Source organism: Urocitellus parryii, chromosome 9, assembly GCF_045843805.1.
Source record: "Urocitellus parryii isolate mUroPar1 chromosome 9, mUroPar1.hap1, whole genome shotgun sequence".
Taxonomy (NCBI): domain Eukaryota; kingdom Metazoa; phylum Chordata; class Mammalia; order Rodentia; family Sciuridae; genus Urocitellus; species Urocitellus parryii.
Genome location: NC_135539.1, coordinates 45912305 through 45929694, shown reverse-complemented (window position 1 = coordinate 45929694; position 17390 = coordinate 45912305). Strand labels below are relative to the sequence as shown.

The 17390-nt window shown below is 38.5% G+C and overlaps 1 protein-coding gene and 1 pseudogene across 1 annotated transcript in view; both read right to left on the bottom strand.

Moving 5' to 3' along the window:
- Window positions 1-1288: 1288 nt before the first annotated feature.
- Window positions 1289-1464, bottom strand: LOC144256993 (small ribosomal subunit protein eS27-like pseudogene; annotated as a pseudogene).
- Window positions 1465-5813: 4349 nt separating this feature from the next.
- LOC144256992 (protein MCM10 homolog) overlaps window positions 5814-17390 on the bottom strand; it is a 33802-nt gene continuing 22225 nt past the window's right edge. Inside the window, 3 exon segments of the mRNA XM_077802922.1 lie at window positions 5814-5897; window positions 6365-6407; window positions 7024-7223. Coding sequence (XP_077659048.1) covers window positions 5814-5897; window positions 6365-6407; window positions 7024-7223 — 327 coding nt within the window.

Below are 17390 nucleotides of genomic sequence, written 5' to 3'. Positions count from 1 at the left end.
CAATTTTTTGGTCTGAAGTTGGCTCAATCTGTGATTACAGAATCTGTGCATACAGTAGGCCAACAGTATTTTTATTACTGTGCAATAGAAAAAAAGCAAAGGACTGTTCTTACTTCAGCTGCAAATCAAAAGGAGCCACAATCTGGTTCATATCAGTCAGGATAAAACAGCCTATGCCTTCTGGTGAGCCGCCTGCCTCTCCCTTGTACTAGTAAGCAGGTGGATGGCAGCAAATAGATTCTGACTCAGGGCCACACCACACAGCCACCTGCCTGTTGTGTCTGTAGGAAGGAATGTTGGGGCCATACAGATGTCAAAACCAGAATGGTTTGGAGGAGAGATTGTTTAAAAACAGAACAAAGTAAGTTTGTCCTTGCCTCTTCAATGACCAAGCTTGGCAGGTTGGCTCTAAATAAAGAATTCTAGCAGAAAGGGGCTAAATAAGAATTTGATTACTCGCTTGCTCCCATCCCTAACAAGGCCTCCATTGTACTTCAGGGTTTTCAAATTTGGCCCAGAATTCCTTAGCTAAAATCCAAGCAAAGTCATTTCCTTGGCTGGGAGAAGGATGCCAAAGATAATATGACCAGGAATTTGAGCAGCCACATTTAATAGGAAATTAATGACAGAAAAATTTGTATTTTTGGACACTGACCTTGTCCAAAGTGTGGCCTTTGGACATTCTTTTGCTTACTCTTCTTTTACTACTATCCTGTTGTTCTTAAGGGCTTCCAGGTAAGTGGTTGCAAACAAATTTGTTAAAGATTAAATTTGTTAATTTTTTATCACCAGTTTTACAGAGTGCCCCCCCTCTGACCAACCGAATAATACTCTGTAGCTCAGTAAAGTGCGTGCTTAGCATTCTGGAGGCCTTGGGTTTGATTCCCAGAACTAAAAACAAACAAATTGTGCGTGTGTGTTTTGCGTGTGTGTGTCTGCATGCATTCCAGGGGAAATTTTGTAACTTCTTATCATCTGCCTTTATTTACTTAAGGTTTTTTGAAAAGAGATGATTATTTTTGTGAGTTCCAGAATGATTTTTAGTTTTTGAAGTCTTGTTAGGAGAAAGTTTCATTTCTAATTTATTTTCAATGATATTCTAATGCTCCACAAGTTTTCTATAATTTAGAAGTTCTGTTTCAAGCTTGTAAAAGATTTGTCTAAAAGCAAATGGGTTGAATATTAATGTTCTAGTTCACAGTTGATAACTTTGGCATACTCTGTGATCCTATAACATATCAAGACTTAAAAAAAAATCCAAAAGATGCCTATTGAGATGATTTCCCGCTCACCTCAACTCAGAGTGCTTTGGGTGCTGCTTCCTCTTGAAGGACCACCCTCCAGTAAGCCTGGCTTTTCTTCCTGTGGGTTGGCAAAGGACAGTGAAATGGGCAACACACAAAACTACCCTTTGTGTGGCTGAAGAATGGTGATCTTACAGCATCCTGGGCCTGTTGAATCCATGGAGGGGGAATAGGGCTCTATGCCAGGTGCTTTCCTCTAGAAAGGGCTGAAGGAGATCCTTTGTGAGAGGCATGATATCTTGGGAGGTTTGTCACTGCTGGAAAGCTTTGCCCCTTTCCATATTACCTTTTTTAAAAAGTTAAAGTTTGAATACCTAGCATGTGTGAGGCCCTTGGGTTCTATCCCTAGCACCACACACAGACACACAATGTGAACAGGTAATCTACATACTGCTTTCAAACTTACAAAGGACAGAAAGGAACACAGTAGAAAGTACATCCCTCTTGTCTCCAAAGGAAACCATCATTCCCACATCTTGAGGATCCTGAAGGTAATCTGTGTACACCTAAGAATCTACAGAAACTTTTAATTTTTTAAACGTTAAAATTCATTTTTGTCCAGTAATACCTATTTTACCATTGAACCATTTCTTTTTTTATCATATAAAAAAGATGGTTTAGCTAATTTATAGTTAAGCAGTTTTCAAAAAGTATCCTACAGGAACAGCAATTTTTGAGGTTTGGGATATGGCTGGAAAATAACTGATATGAAAACTAAAGTGAATATATTTTCTAGACAACTCCTCATTGATTTAGACACCATAATACTTTGGGGTCTTAAATATTACACTAGTGATTCTGAAATCTTTCAGTGTGTAGACTCCTGTCCTTAAATCTTTCCCCAAGTAAAAACAATAACAACAATGCAATTATTATAAAGCACTGGCCTTGCAAAAACAATTTCTTTTTTTGGGGGGGTAATACTTGTGATTGAACCCAGGGTCTCACACATGCCAGGCAAGTGTTCTATCACCGAGCTACCTTCCCAATCCCATCTAGTTATTCTCAGGCAAGGGCTTGCTAAATTGTTGATAGGCTTTGAATTTGTAATCCTCCTACATCAGCCTCCCCAGAAGCTGGGATTAGAGGTGTGCAGTTGATCATTCATGCACTCAGCAGAATTATGGCACCAAGAGGCAAGATATTTAATATTCTGTAAATTTATTTACATGAGAAACAATCTAATTACACCATTAGATTGCTCTCCTGAAGTCATTATTGAAAAAAATAAAACAGTACAGAAAGGACAACCTTTCTTATGCCTTTAACACATGAACAAGTACCTGTCATAGTTTGGATCTTCAGTGTCCCCTAAAGGTCCCTGTGTTAAAGACTTGGGTTCTAGCCTGGTGTGATTGGGATAAATTTTCAGAGGTGGAAAGAGTGGGAGGTCTTGGGTCACTGGGGTTGTGCCACTGAAGAGGACTGTAGGACTCTGGTCTCCTCTTCCTCTTTTTTTGCCTCTCAGCCATGAGTTGGTTTTGCTCCAACATGCAATCCCAACATGATACACTGCCTTGCCACAGGCCCCAAAAGAATGGGGCCAACCATCCTCCAAAACTGAGCCAAAATAAACCCTTTTTCTTTATAAATTGGATATCTCAGTTATTTGTTATAATGATGGAAAACTAACACAGTACCTGAATAACATACAACTAGACAATACTTCCATTTTGAAATATTTGCTAATTATGTAAAAATAAATCAGAATAAAAAACCCAGGAATTTACGAAACCCAGTACTTGAAATGTTCTCTCTCAAGGTCAAACCCACTGTGCTCAGCTGATTACATCACTCTGGGGAATTATGAGAAGAAAAAAACCAGACTATTTTCCTAGATCTTCTGCCCAACATTACTCAAAATATTTTCATGATACTTAATGGTGAAAGAAAGCACTTGTATCCAGAATATACATAACTCAATCCAATAATTAAAAAAATATATAAATGGATGAGTAGACATATGTCATAAAGACACATGAGGCTGGGCATGGTGGCAAAAGCCTATAATCCCAGCAGCTTGGGAAGCTAAGGCAGAGGGACTGCAAGTTCAAAGCCAGCCTCAGCAACTTAGCAAGGCCCTGAGCAACTCAGCAAGACTCTGTCTCAAAATAAAAAGATGTAGGGATTTAGCTCTATGGTTAAGTGGCCTGGAGTTAAAAAAAACAAAAACCAAAAAGAAAACAAGGACATGAATGGACAGTACATGAAAAGATGCTCAAATAGTATTGGTTACCAGGGAAATGCAAACCAAACCATAATAAGATGCCACTACACACGCATCAGAATGGCTAAAAAGACAATATCAAGTATTGGGACAGTGGAGCAAACGGAACCCTTGCACATTACCAGTTGGTGTATAAGATGGTACAACCACTTTGGAAAACAACTTGGCAGTTTCTTATGAAGCTTCCCATATAACCCAGAAATTCCACTCCTACGTGTTTGCCTGAGACACAAAAAATACTTCTATTGCTAAAATAATTTTAGCAGCTTTATTCATGATAGCCACAAACTAGGGATAATCCAATCCATTATGAATATCAACAGGTGAATAAACAAACCATTTACAGGGAAGCCAGCAATAAAAAAGAAAAAAAAATTGATAACACACTATAATATGGATAAATTTAAAAAATTATGCCACGTGAAAGAAGCCAGATACCAAAGTATGTCCTGTAAGATTCCATTTATCTGAAACTAGAATATAAATCTGTAGGGGCTGGGGTGCAGATTGATTGGCAAGTGGTTCAAGGCTACCTTTTGGAGGAGAAAGCAACATCTTGCTTTAGGTTTGTGGTGTGGCTACATGGGTATAAACACTTGTTCAAATTTTTCAACTGTACACCTTAGGTATGTGCCTTTTACTGTATGTAATCTATACCTTAATATAATTGATTTAAAAAAAATATTGTTAGCTAAGTCTTTGCTTAAGAAACCTTGCTATGGCTGGGGTTGTAGCTCAGTGGTAGAGTGCTTGCATCACATGCATGAGGCCCTGAGTTCAATCCTCAGCACCACTTAAAAATAAATAAATAAAAATAAAGATATTGTATCCATCTACAACTAAAACAAAACAAAAGAAAACAAAAAACCACAATTAAAACAAACAACAAAAAAAGAAACCTTACTAAACTTGGTTCAAATAAGTCTCAACCCTTATTTCTAAATTACTTAACCAATTTCTAATCTGCAAAATAGAGTATACCTGATCTGGTCGTGTTTGAGGAAATACTATATAGTCATTGGTTATTTGTGGTTCAATGTTTGCAAATTCACCTAATTTGATTTATAGCTTCTAAATCAGTTCTTCAAGTGCTTTTGTGATGACTTGCATGCAGAGTAACATGTTACTCATTGAGGATAGTCCAACAGTGTAGCCACATTTTTCATTTTCAAAATTTCTAGGCCTTTTTCACAAATTGTCATCAACCTAATAAGCTAACTGATCTCTTCTACCTTTAATGCCACTTAGTTTGTTGCTACTAGTGACATACCTAAGCAAACAGATCTGTGCTCCAGATTAGAACAAATAAACAAATGTCATCAGACATTAATTAACCTGCTATAAACAGCATCAAGCTTTTCTTTTATCATGAACTTTTCCACAGAAATCCAGTCCATGCACTCTCTTCCTTGTCCAATGTGAAGCTTTTCATATTTTAGGTTCCCTTTGGGGAAAATTCTACACCAGCCATTCAGAAGTTCCTTATTTGCTATTCTGAATGGTTTTTACCTAAAATACTTGTTTTATTTTTGTTGTTTTGAAAGGGAAAACATTTTTATCATTATAAAACTCAATGAAAGGTGATTTTCTATTAAAAAGCCAAGTTTTTTTTCTTCCAAAAGGAAAAATGCACAACAAGAGTACCAAAACCAACCAAACAAAACCCCCCCATAAAACCAAACCAACCAACCAAACAAACAAAAACTATTGTAAAAATTATAATCTCCACACCAAGTTCTCCATAAAGGACAAATGGCTACTGCTCAACCCTGCTCCAATGGCCTGTGATGACACAATACCCTACTAATGACAGGTTAAAAAAAATTTAACACCTGTTAGGTTTGCATGAAAGCATTTAATACATGTTGATAAACAGGATTAAAAGACTGATCTCATTAGGAATGTTTTCAAGGCCTACAAGTTCCCCCACCTGTGCTGTACCCCTGGCCCACCCACTCATTGCTCAATGTTCTAAAACACCTCAAAGGAAAGCCCTCCAAGATTTAGTGTAACTAAGGAGTAACTCCAAAAATTTATGTGAATGCAGTAATGCGGTCATCTAAGCTCAGGATATCTTGATTTTCCACCTGTAAGTCAAAGTTATATTTGGTGTAAAATTAATACAACAGAGGAAAGTAATTAAGGAAAGTGGATGGGCTTATTAACAAGTTTTTGTTTCTAATGGTGTCAATCAGAAACATGGGCAATGCAGAGCCAGTCCCTTGCTTTTCCAGACTCACCATAAGCAAGACAGATTGTGAAAAATATATCTGAAGTTAGGGTCATTTAAGGCTACTCATAAATTTAGCATGTTCTTCTCCTCTTGGCAATAGGGTTTCTCCTCCAATCTTTGGACCAGTCTTTTCCTAGAAAAATGAGAGTACTTAATAAGAACAGGTTTAACATTATTTCCCTGGATCACTAAAATTAGTCACAAATTAACACTGAAGTAATCCACCTCTATAGTTGGATCTAATATGTACCCCAAAGACCCACATGTTTAAGATTTGGTTCTCAGCATGGCACTGCTGGAGGTGTGGAACTTTTAAACAGGTGGGGCATAACAGGAGGTCATAGGTCATTGGGGTTGTGCCTTTGAAGGGACTATGGAACCCAGGCCTCTTCTATTTCATTCCTAGCCTTGAGGTAAATGGGCCTCCTCTGCCATGTATTCTCACCACAATGTGCAGTTTTACCACAGGCCCCAAAACAATGGGGCCAACTAGCCATGGATTCAAATCCCTAAAACTGAGCTGAAATAAATCTTTCCTCTTTTTCAGTTGATTAGCACAGTGGTTTGTTACAGTAACAGAAAGCTTATGAAAACACCTACCTTTAGCATTCCATCTCGTTCCCATTTGTAGAGGCCACAATTACTGAAAGAGAAAAGATGGATTTACTCAGTGGTGAGGTATATGCCAACACACTTAAATACAATGGGGCTTACTGTGTAATTAAAGAGAAAAAAAACAATAGGAAATTATCTATGTACTTTTAAGGTGGGGATGGGGTAAGAGAAAAAGAAAACAACTAGAAAAACAACAAAAACCATAAAAGTACAAAACTGTGAGATTAAAAAAAAATTCCCTAATGATTCAACTTATAAATCAATAGTTTGGGAATATACTTGCAATGATTAAAATTATATGGGACTGCTCTCGCCCTCCACTGAGCCAGCTGCCCGAAGGAAGCTGAATTTGTGCTGCAGTTTGGCGAAGACTCCCACATAAATGGCTTGAGGAAGTTCAGCAGAGGAGAGATAATGAAAACAGATCGAAGATAGTGAAGTAGAGAAGAACTTGTTACTGGTGTAGTAAAGTAGAGAAGAACTTGTTACTGGCGTGACTCCCTGTGAGTGGTTGGACACTTTTCAGCATAGGAGCCCCCATTCACAAATTTAAGCTTCATGGAGCTTGTGACAGGATTTTAAACAGTGGTTTGTTACAAGGGCAGCCAAAAATGCAAGAAGTAGCTCTGTGCACAGAAGCCGGCCAGCAGCAGCGCAGCCTGGGAACCAGTCGGGCAGCGTAGAGACACAGGCTCACAGATCCTTTAAAATTAGAGCGCACCAGACTTCGACCCATGTCACTGCAGGGCACCAGACTGAGGACAGAACTCGAGGCATAGTGGATAAACATCCTAGACCCCCACACCTCACCGGACACCCTGGTGCCCAAAAGGGCGGTTGTCATCTTGGAAAAATCCACCGCATCAGCTTTTGGCGGATGTAGCATAAAATCGAGATTAGCGAATGAACAGGTGTGTGATACCCAGCTGTGATAACTCAAAACCTTTTTTGCCAGCTCTCAGTGGGCATGAATTTCAGAGCCGAGTGAAACTGAAATGGTGCCAGATCACCCCTCCCCCCAGCTGTGATAACCTGAAACCTTTCTCTCCAACTCTTGGGGGGCATGGCTATCAGAGAGAATACAGACAGAACAGGTTGCTGGTTTCCAACTCCCCCTCTCCACAGCTGTGAAGACCTGGTAACTCCCCAACACAGAGGTAGCCCCCAGTTGATCAGGAGCGCGGGATGGCCAGGGCGCCCTAAGTCCAGAGTAACCCAGGGCTGCAGAAAAGAGTCCCAGTATTTGGGGCCTGGTGGGCAAGAGAAGTGAGGGGGGATAGAGACTGAGATTGGAGAGGCACCCGGCAGGGCAGGGAGAGCCACCCCACGAGGATTGCTTCCTATATCCTGAGGGCAGAGACTCAACCTGGAATGCACAACACCACCTACTGGAAGAGAAGAAAACAGAATTCTAAGAGTGCATTATTTCTTTCCTTTCTTTTCTTTTTCCTTCTTTCCTTTTTATCATTCTCTTCTCTCTTTTCCTCTCTTTTTTCTTTCCTTTTTCTCTATTGCTTCCCCTCCCTTTTTTCTTCTTCTTTTCTTTTTACTTTTCTTCCTCCTTCTCTTCCTCTCCCAACCTCCCAAGTGTTACTACTTCTACTACATGTAAACTACTAAATGCAAATAGGTGATTATTTCTATGCTTCTTATTGTCCTCCCATGTACTTAGCCACCCTAAAATACCTCCTGTCTATTGTCCTGTTAATAACCCTCTTCATTAGAGTTCTCCTCCAAAGTAGCTAAGATATATTAGGCCCCATACCCTCACATATTTCCCCCTAAACATAAAGTCCTATGACCGACCGACCCTCAGTTCTCTATACGTCACCAGAATCTGTATGCCTTTGATGAAGCTAATGAATATATTGTAAACTATAATTGAATCCAACATCTCTAGACATTGTCTCCCATCACAAAGGAGAGATCTCGGAACTATTCAAGAGCAATACAAAATTATAGGAGAGAAATAATAACACAACAGTCAAACAGAGCTGGAAAGAAACATGAGCAACATGAAAAAACAAGGAAAAAAGGGCCACAAACAATGCAGGACAACTCAAAAATAGAGGAGATAATAGCTGCAGCAGAAAAAATGTCAGATAAAAGATTTCAAGATATACATGGTTCAGATGAACTGGAGTCTTAAGGAGGACTTTAGACAGCAAATGCAGACAATGAAAGATCACTTTGACAATGAAATACATAAACAAATCCAATAAGCAAAAGATCAACTCTACAGGGAGATAGAGGTTATAAAACAAAAACCAAACAGAAATCCTGGAAATGAAGGAAATAATAAACAAATTAAAAACTCAAATGAGAGTATCACAAGCAGAGTAGAACACTTAGAAGTCAGAACATCAGACAATGAAGACAAAGCATATCATCTTGAAATGATAGCTCAGAAAGGCTGATAAGAAACCATGAGCAGAACATTCAAGAAATTTGGGATAGCATAAAGAGACCAAATTTAAGAGTTATTGGGATAGAGGGAGGTATAGAGGTCCAAACCAAAGGAATGAGCAACCTCTTCAATGAAATAATTTTAGAAAACTTTCCAGACATGAAGAATGAAACGGAAATCCAAATCCTAGAAGCCTACAGGACACCAAATGTACAAAACCACAAGAGACCCACACCAAGACACATAATAATGAAAGTGCCCAACATATAGAACAAGGAGAGAATTTTAAAAGCCACAAGAGAAAGGAAGCAGATTACATTTAGGGGTAAACCAATTAAGTCAACGGCAGATTTTTCAACACAGACTCTGAAAGCTAGAAGATCCTGGAACAATGTATTTCAAACACTAAAAGATAATGGGTTCCAACCAAGAATCTCGTATCCAGCAAAATTAAGCGTCAGGTTTGAAGATGAAATAAAAACCTTCCATGATAAACATTACATGAAGAGGAAATGAAAAATAACAATGAAAATCAACAGTGGGAGGTAGTACAGTAAAAGAAAAACTAATCAAAGAGGAAAAACAAATCAAGTCAAATAACAAAAATAAACAAACATGGCTGGAAGTACAAACCATAGCTCAATAGGAACCCTAAATGTTAATGGCTTAAACTCACCAATCAAAAGACATAGGCTAGCAGACTGGATTTAAAAAAAAAAGATCCAACAATATGCTGCCTATAGGAAACTCACCTGATAAGACATAACACAGACTGAAGGTGAAAGGTTGGGAAAAATCATACCACTCACATGGACCTCGGAAGCAAGCAGGGGTGTCCATACTCATATCAAATAAAATAGACTTCAAGCCAAAATTAATCAAAAGGGATAAAGGACACTACATACTGCTAAAGGGAACCATTCACAAACAAGATATAACAATCATTAATATATATATATATATGTCCCAAACAATGGTGCAGCTATGTTCATCAATCAAACTCTTCTCAAGTTCAAGAGACAAAGAGACCATAACATAATAATCATGGGTGATTTGAATACACCTCTCTTACCACTGGACAGATCATCCAAACAAAAGTTGAATACAGAAACTATAGAACTCAATAACACAATTAATAACTTAAGACTTAATTGATATATATAGGATATATCAACCAACATCAAGCAGATACACTTTTTTCTCAGCAGCACATGGATTCTTCTCAAAAATAGACCAAATATTATGTCATAGGGCAACTCTTAGCATATACAAAGGAGTAGAGATATTACCATGCATTTTATCTGATCATAATGGAATGAAATTGGAAATCAATGATAAAATAATGAAGAAAAATTCCTACATCACATGGAGAATGAACAATGTGCTACTGAATGAACAATGGGTTACAGAAGATATCAAGGAAGAAATTGAAAACATAGATACAACATATTGAATCTCTGGGACACTATGATAGCAGTACTAAGAGGAAAATTCATTGCATGGAGTTCATGCCTTAAAAGAAGAAAAAGCCAACAAATAAATGACCTCACACTACATCTCAAAGCCCTAGAAAAGGAAGAACAAATCAACAGCAAATGTAGTATAAGGCAAGAAATAATTAAAATCAGAGTGAAATCAATGAAATTGAAACAAAAGAAACAAAAAAATTGACAAAACTAAAAGTTGGTTCTTTGAAAAATTAAATAAGATCAACAGACCCTTAGCCATGCTAACGAAGAGGAGAACCCAAATTACTAGCATACGGGATGAAAAAGACAATATCACAACAGACACTACAGAAATACAGAAGATAATTAGAAATTATTTTGAAACCTTATACTACAATAAAATAGAAGATAGTGAAGGCATCAATAAATTCCTTAACTCATATAATCTACCCAGAATGAGTCAGGAGGATATACACAACTACAGATCAATATCAAGTGAGGAAATAGAAGAAGCCATCAAAAGATTACCAACCAAGAAAAGTCCAGGACTAGACAGATATACAGCCAAGTTTTATAAGACCTTTAAAGAAGAACTAATACCAATACTCTCTAATCTATTTCAGGAAATAGAAAAAGAGGGAGTACTTCCAAACTTCCAAACTCATTCTACAAGGCCAGTATCACCTTGATTCCAAAACCAGACAAAGACACCTCAAAGAAAGAAAACTTCAGACCAACATCTCTAATGAATACCGATGCAAAAATCCTCAATAAAATTCTGGCAAATCGGATACAAAAACATATCAAAAAGATAATGCACCATGATGAAATGGGATTCATCCCTGGTATGCAAGGTTGGTTCAACATACGGAAATCAATAAATGTAATTCATCATATCAATAGACTTAAAGAACCACATGATCATCTCGATAGACGCAGAAAAAGCACTTGACAAAATACTGCACTGCTTTATGTTCAAAACACTAGAAAAACTAGGGATAACAGGAACTTACCTCAACGTTGTAAAAGCTACCTACGCAAAGCCTCAGGCCAGCATCATTCTAAACTGAGAAAAACGGAAGCATTCGCTATAAAATCTTGAACAAGACAGGGATGCCCTCTCTCACTACTTCTATTCAACATAGTTCTTGAAACACTGACCAGAACAATTAGACAGACGAAAGAAATCAAAGGAATAACTAGGAAAAGAAGAACTTAAACTAGCACTATTTGCTGATGATATGATTCTGTACCTAGAAGACCCAAAAAACTCCACCAGGAAACTTCTAGAACTAGTAAATGAATTCAGCAAAGTGGCAGGATATAAAATCAACACCCATAAATCAAAGGCATTCCTGTATATCAGTTACAAATCCTGTATAAAGGAATTGAGGAAATCTAATGCATTAACAATGTTCTCAAAAAAAAAAATACTTGGGGATCAACTTCATGAAAGAGGTGGATGATTTACAACAATGAAAACTATAGAACCCTAATGAGAGAAATAGAAGAAGACCTTAGAAGATGGAAAGATCTACCTTGCTCATAGATAGGTGATTGTAAGAATTAATATTATTAAAATGACCATATTACCAAAAGCATTATACAGATTCAATGCAATTCAGATCAAAATCCCAATGGCATTCCTCACAGAAATAGAAAAAGCAATTGTGAAATTCATCTGGAAAAATAAGAGACCCAGAATAGCTAAAGCAATTCTAAGCAGTAAGAGTGAAACAGGTGGTATCCCTATACTAGATCTTAAACTATACTACAGAGCAATAGTAACAAAGACAGAATGGTACTGGCACCAAAACAGGCTGGTGGACCAATGGTACAGGATAGAGGACACAGAGACTAACCCACAAAACTACAACTACCTTATATTAGAGAAAGGTGCTAAAAGCATGCACTGGAGAAAGGATAGCATCTTCAACAAATGGTGCTGGGAGAACACTGGAAATCCATATGCAACAAAATGAAACTGAATCCCTATCTCTCACCATGCACAAAAGTTAACTCAAAATGGATCAAGGATTTAGGGATTAAACCAGAGACTCTGCATCTAATAGAAGAAAAATTAGGCCCTAATCTCCATCAGGTGGGGTTAGGCCCCAATTTCCTTAATAAAGACACCTATAACACAAGAATTAAAACCAAGAATCAACAAATGGGATGAATTCAAACTAAAAAGTTTTTTCTCAGCAAGAGAAATAATGTGAGGTGAATAGGGAGCCTACATCCTGGGAACAAATTTTTACCTCTCACATATCAGATAGAGCTCTCTAGGGTATACAAAGAACACAAAAAGCTATACACTAAAAAAAACAAATAACCCAATCAACAAATGGGCCAAGGACCTGAACAGACACTTCTCAGAAGAGGATATACAATCAATCAACAAATATACTAAAAAAGGCTCATCATCTCTAGCATTCAGAGAAATGCAAATTTAAACTACTCTAAGATATAATCTCACTCCAGTAAGAATGGCAGCCATTATGAAGTCAAACAACAAAAAGTGCTGGCGAGGATGCTGGGAAAAAGGTTTTACATTCATACACTGCTGGTGGGACTGCAAATTGGTGCAGACAATTTGGAAAGCAATATAAAGACTCCTTGGAAAGCTGGGAATGGTACCACTATTTGACCCAGCTATTCCTCTTCTCAGACTATACTCAAAGGACCTAAAAACAGCACACTATAGAGACACAGCCACATCAATGTTTATAGCAGCACAATTCACAATAGCTAGACTGTGGAGCCAACCTAGATGCCCTTCAATGGATGAATGGATAAAAAAATTGTGGCAATGGAATATTACTCAGCACTAAAAAATAATAAGATCATGGCATTTGCAGGGAAATTGATGGCATTAGAGCAGATTATGCTAAGTGAAGTTAGCCAGTCTCAAAAAAACAAATGCCAAATGTCTTCTCTGATATAAGGGGGATGACTCAGAATGGGGAAGAGAGGAAGAGCATGGGTAGAAGATTACCTCTACATAGTGAAGAGGGGTGGGAGGGAAACGGAGGGAGAAAGGGAATTGCATGGATGGTGGAAGGAGACCCTCATTGTTACACAAAATACATGTATAAAGATGTGAGGAAAAAAAAAGAATAGCATTACCCTAGTAGAGAGAAGTGATGGGAGGGGAGGGGAGGGGTTGGGGAGATAGGAAGGATAGTAGAATAAAACAGACATTATTATTACTGTGTATATATATGTGACTGCATGACCAATGTGATTCTGCAACCTGTATACTCTGAAAAATGAGAAATTATATCCCATCTGATTCAAATGTCAAGATCATTGTACTGTCATATGTAACTAAGTAAAACATATAAAAAAAATTATATGGGGGCTGGGGTTGTGGCTCAGCGGTAGAGTGCCTGCCTAGCAAGTTCAAGGCCCTGGGTTCAATCCTCACCACCACATAAAAATAAATGAAGTTTAAAAAAAAAATAAAAAAAAAATAAAAAAATTATATGGCACTAAGATCTTAAATACTTAAGACACATCTATAAATAAAGAAGAAAAAGAAGCTCCAGTAGGGTAATTAATAAGAGATAGTAACAGAAAATACAAAAAAGAAAAACATATGAACTGATATTAAAAATATCAATACCCAAATGCATAAAATTTTAACAAACTATCAGAATGCCACTTTGTACTCTGGCAAAAATGTGTTGAAGACAGGGGGATATGGAGGCCCCTGTGTAGGCCTGATGGAGGGATGACTGGCCTGGTCACTCTGGAGAGCAGCCTAATACTATCTGGTCAGTTCTAATCCTGGGTACACGCCAAAACATCTCCTATACCAGACTCTATGAGGACCTAAGGGGTGAGTAAGGGGTATGGAAATCCATGGATGAATGTGATGAATGCTAGTCATGGAGCAGTATTATCAATTGGTGGAACACACTAGAGCAAAGAGAGAGCAAACAGAGGTATCCTAAAAACACTGAGTGAAAAGAGACATTAAGATGAGACATTTAATATAGTGCCATTTCTGCAAAATAAAAGTGCATAAAAACAGAACATTTTACAAAAACCAAAACATAATATTAATCATGTGAGAATGGTTGATTATGTTAGGAGGTGGGAAGAGGGGGTGAGGAAGGGGATAAAAAGAACAAATAAATAAGATGAGGAGGATGGTGAATGGACCAGAGATGGAGGAGGAAGGATTCCTCTGCCTCCCCAAGAGGATGACATCACCGTATATGTGACCCAGCAGCTATGCCTTTGTATCTGAGCCCACCCACAAGTAAACACAAAAACAAATAAAAGAATATTAAAACATGTATACTTTCTCATGTGTTAAAAGAGACTTTAAGTGAAGAAAAGAATCCTTGGAAAGAGGAAAAAAGTTCTTTATCTTAGTCCCTAATAAGTATATATATTCATTCACCAGCCCAACCTATACATATTTCATTTATTCCATGAACATTTCTGAGAACTCTATGGGCCAGACACCACATTAAGTGTTGGGGATATAGCAGTGAAAAGGAAGTGTCCCTGCCTCCTAGGGATTCCAACTGACAACTGTAGACTTGGGGATATCCAGAAGTTCTAAAAAGGCATGGAATAATATTCCTATGATCCTTTCAGCATCACATTGTAACACCAAAAGACTTAAGGAGCCCTGCATGCGACAGAAAACCCCAAGCAAAGTGTCCCGTCCGGCAGGACACATCAACGTGGGCAGCGAACCTAGATGGGTAGGAATGAAGGGACAAGAGACACGAAAGGTGACAGCAAGACAAAAGTTCTGATCAAGCTGCAAACTTTTATTGTTCACACAGGGGTATTTATATGCTGGGGATGGGGAAGCTCTCTAATCAGCAATTGCTGGGTGGGTATTCATATGCTAGGGATGGGGAAGGTCTCCGCAATTGCTGGATGTGGGTGGTAAAACTGCCAGCTGCAAGATGTCTGATGATCCTGATAACCACAGGATGTTCCAGGGAGATAGGTAGCTGCAGGATGCCTTCCAGGCAGGATGTCTCCCAGGGGGCTGTCAGGCTAATCTTTGAAGGAGAATGTCCTTCTAGTCCCCTACATTTCCCCCTTTCTTTTATAAAATATTTGACCATACCTTACCGGCCATGTTTTTAGGGGGTGATAGAGGCTCTGTTCCTCTAGGAGGCCTTAGAATATCTCCTGATCCAAGGGAGCATCTTCACTAGGAGATTTCGAGGTGGCCTTGGCATGTTTTTGGAGGAGACGGATTTGAGGGGGGAGCATGCCAACCGCCATCACCAGAGCGTGTCACTCAGAGGTCTTGGGTTTTGGGATTGTGGATCCATCCTTCTGCAGTCCTTCCTGCACCCTCAGTTATTATGGCCTAATGTCTTCACTCCATGGGTGCGTCCTCCCCCAAGCGGAGGGGCCCATGGAGGAGCGAACCCTTATGGCAAGGGCAGAAGGTAGTTGGTCAGAGCTGTTACTTATAAGAAAGAGAGATCTGTGGGGATGTAAACTTAAGAAATAAGCCTGAGAGAAGGGTAGAACATCCTTTTAAATGTTGGCAGCACGGTCTTCCATCTCCAGATGATGATAGTGGACCTGTATGGGCGACAGTGCCTTGGCATCCAGCTGACTGTAACTTGGTGTATATGCCTTCTCCTCAATGACATGGGGGACATGAGCTCCCTTTTAGAAGTCAGTTCCATTTGAGGTCTGGCTGGGGAAAAACAGGTTGTCATCTGGGGAAGGGTGCTTTTATGAGGGAAACAAAAACCATGAGTACTGAATAAGTGTTGTAGCAGCTGGAACATGTCACTGTACATAAGTTCCCTCACCAGGCTTTAACATTTCCAGTTACCAGGACTGTAAACATGACATTTAACTTTTAGGGTTACAGATGTCCTTTCCCTTAAGACACAGTTTAATAATTTAATGTCATCTGATCTTGCAAAATCCTTTTATTAGTATGACCTCTGTGTCTAATAGAGAGACCTTTAATTCTATTACTTAGGGCTAGATAACCATACTAGCAAACACCAAGCCTACCTGTGTAGGTTAGAAATAAAGGCCTTAAACTAAAAACTATTCTGGCATTCCCTTTTGATAGTTATCAGGCATTCCTGTCTGAGAATCTCTTTTGTAGCCTCCAGTTTACTTATTCTTGGAAGTTACATTTAACTATTATTATTATTATTTAAAATGCCCAGGAATAGCTGAGTTTTGGCTTTGACTGTCTTTGCTAAGTGTTTAAGATGAAGCAAGTCAAACTGACTTTTGTTTCTATCTATAGTTAAGAGTCAGTCAGCTGAGTTACCCTGGGAGTCCTCGGGAACTTCACAGCAGCTTCTCAGTTCTGCTAGTGCCATTTGCGCTAGGATGGGTCCAGGCCTTGCTTGACCACGTGGCTTCACTCAGAAGCATCAGGGATGTCTCCCTTATCTGATGACCCTCCTCTTCACAGCAAATGCACTGATTGGCTTTCTGTCCTCCACTGGTCTCATTAATCTCCCTGATCAGGAGGTTATGTGGCCTAGAGTTGCAAAGCTCTTTGGAGAAGACCCTATTCCCTGACTCAGACTGACTCAGAGGGCAAGAGCCAAATATTGGTTTTCTTGGCCCTTTTATTTAACTTTAATTTTAAAACTTAATCTGAAACATCCAGCAAATAACTTTCAACAGCCTTATATTAAGAGTACTGGGCTTTAATGTCTATCTCTCTATCCTGTAGGTGATAACTCCTTATCTTAAATTAACCCAGGTTGTGTGTTCTTAAATCAGTATCTCTGTAAAACATTAACAGGCAATCTTTAAGCCATTTATAAGAAAACTACAAAATAAAATTATCAAGAGTAAAAACATTCAGTTCATATAATAGCTACCTTGAATTTTGGTGGAGTATATCCCCTGTTTGAGATCCTGGCAATCGTGACAAAAACCATCTTTTGGACACAACTTTAAATGTACTGAAATCTGGCCTACTTCTTTCATAGTCACTTTCACATGCAGTGAGATGGGACATAGAGCCTTATCTCAAGTAAGGTGGGTCTCTTCATAAGTCTTAAATACTATAGTTCTGATGCTGATCTTTGCTTTTTAGACATCATTTTACAAAGCCTACATAAATTGTTGCTCAAGTTCACATGAATATTAGCTAACACAACATAATATCACATCTAAAATATGA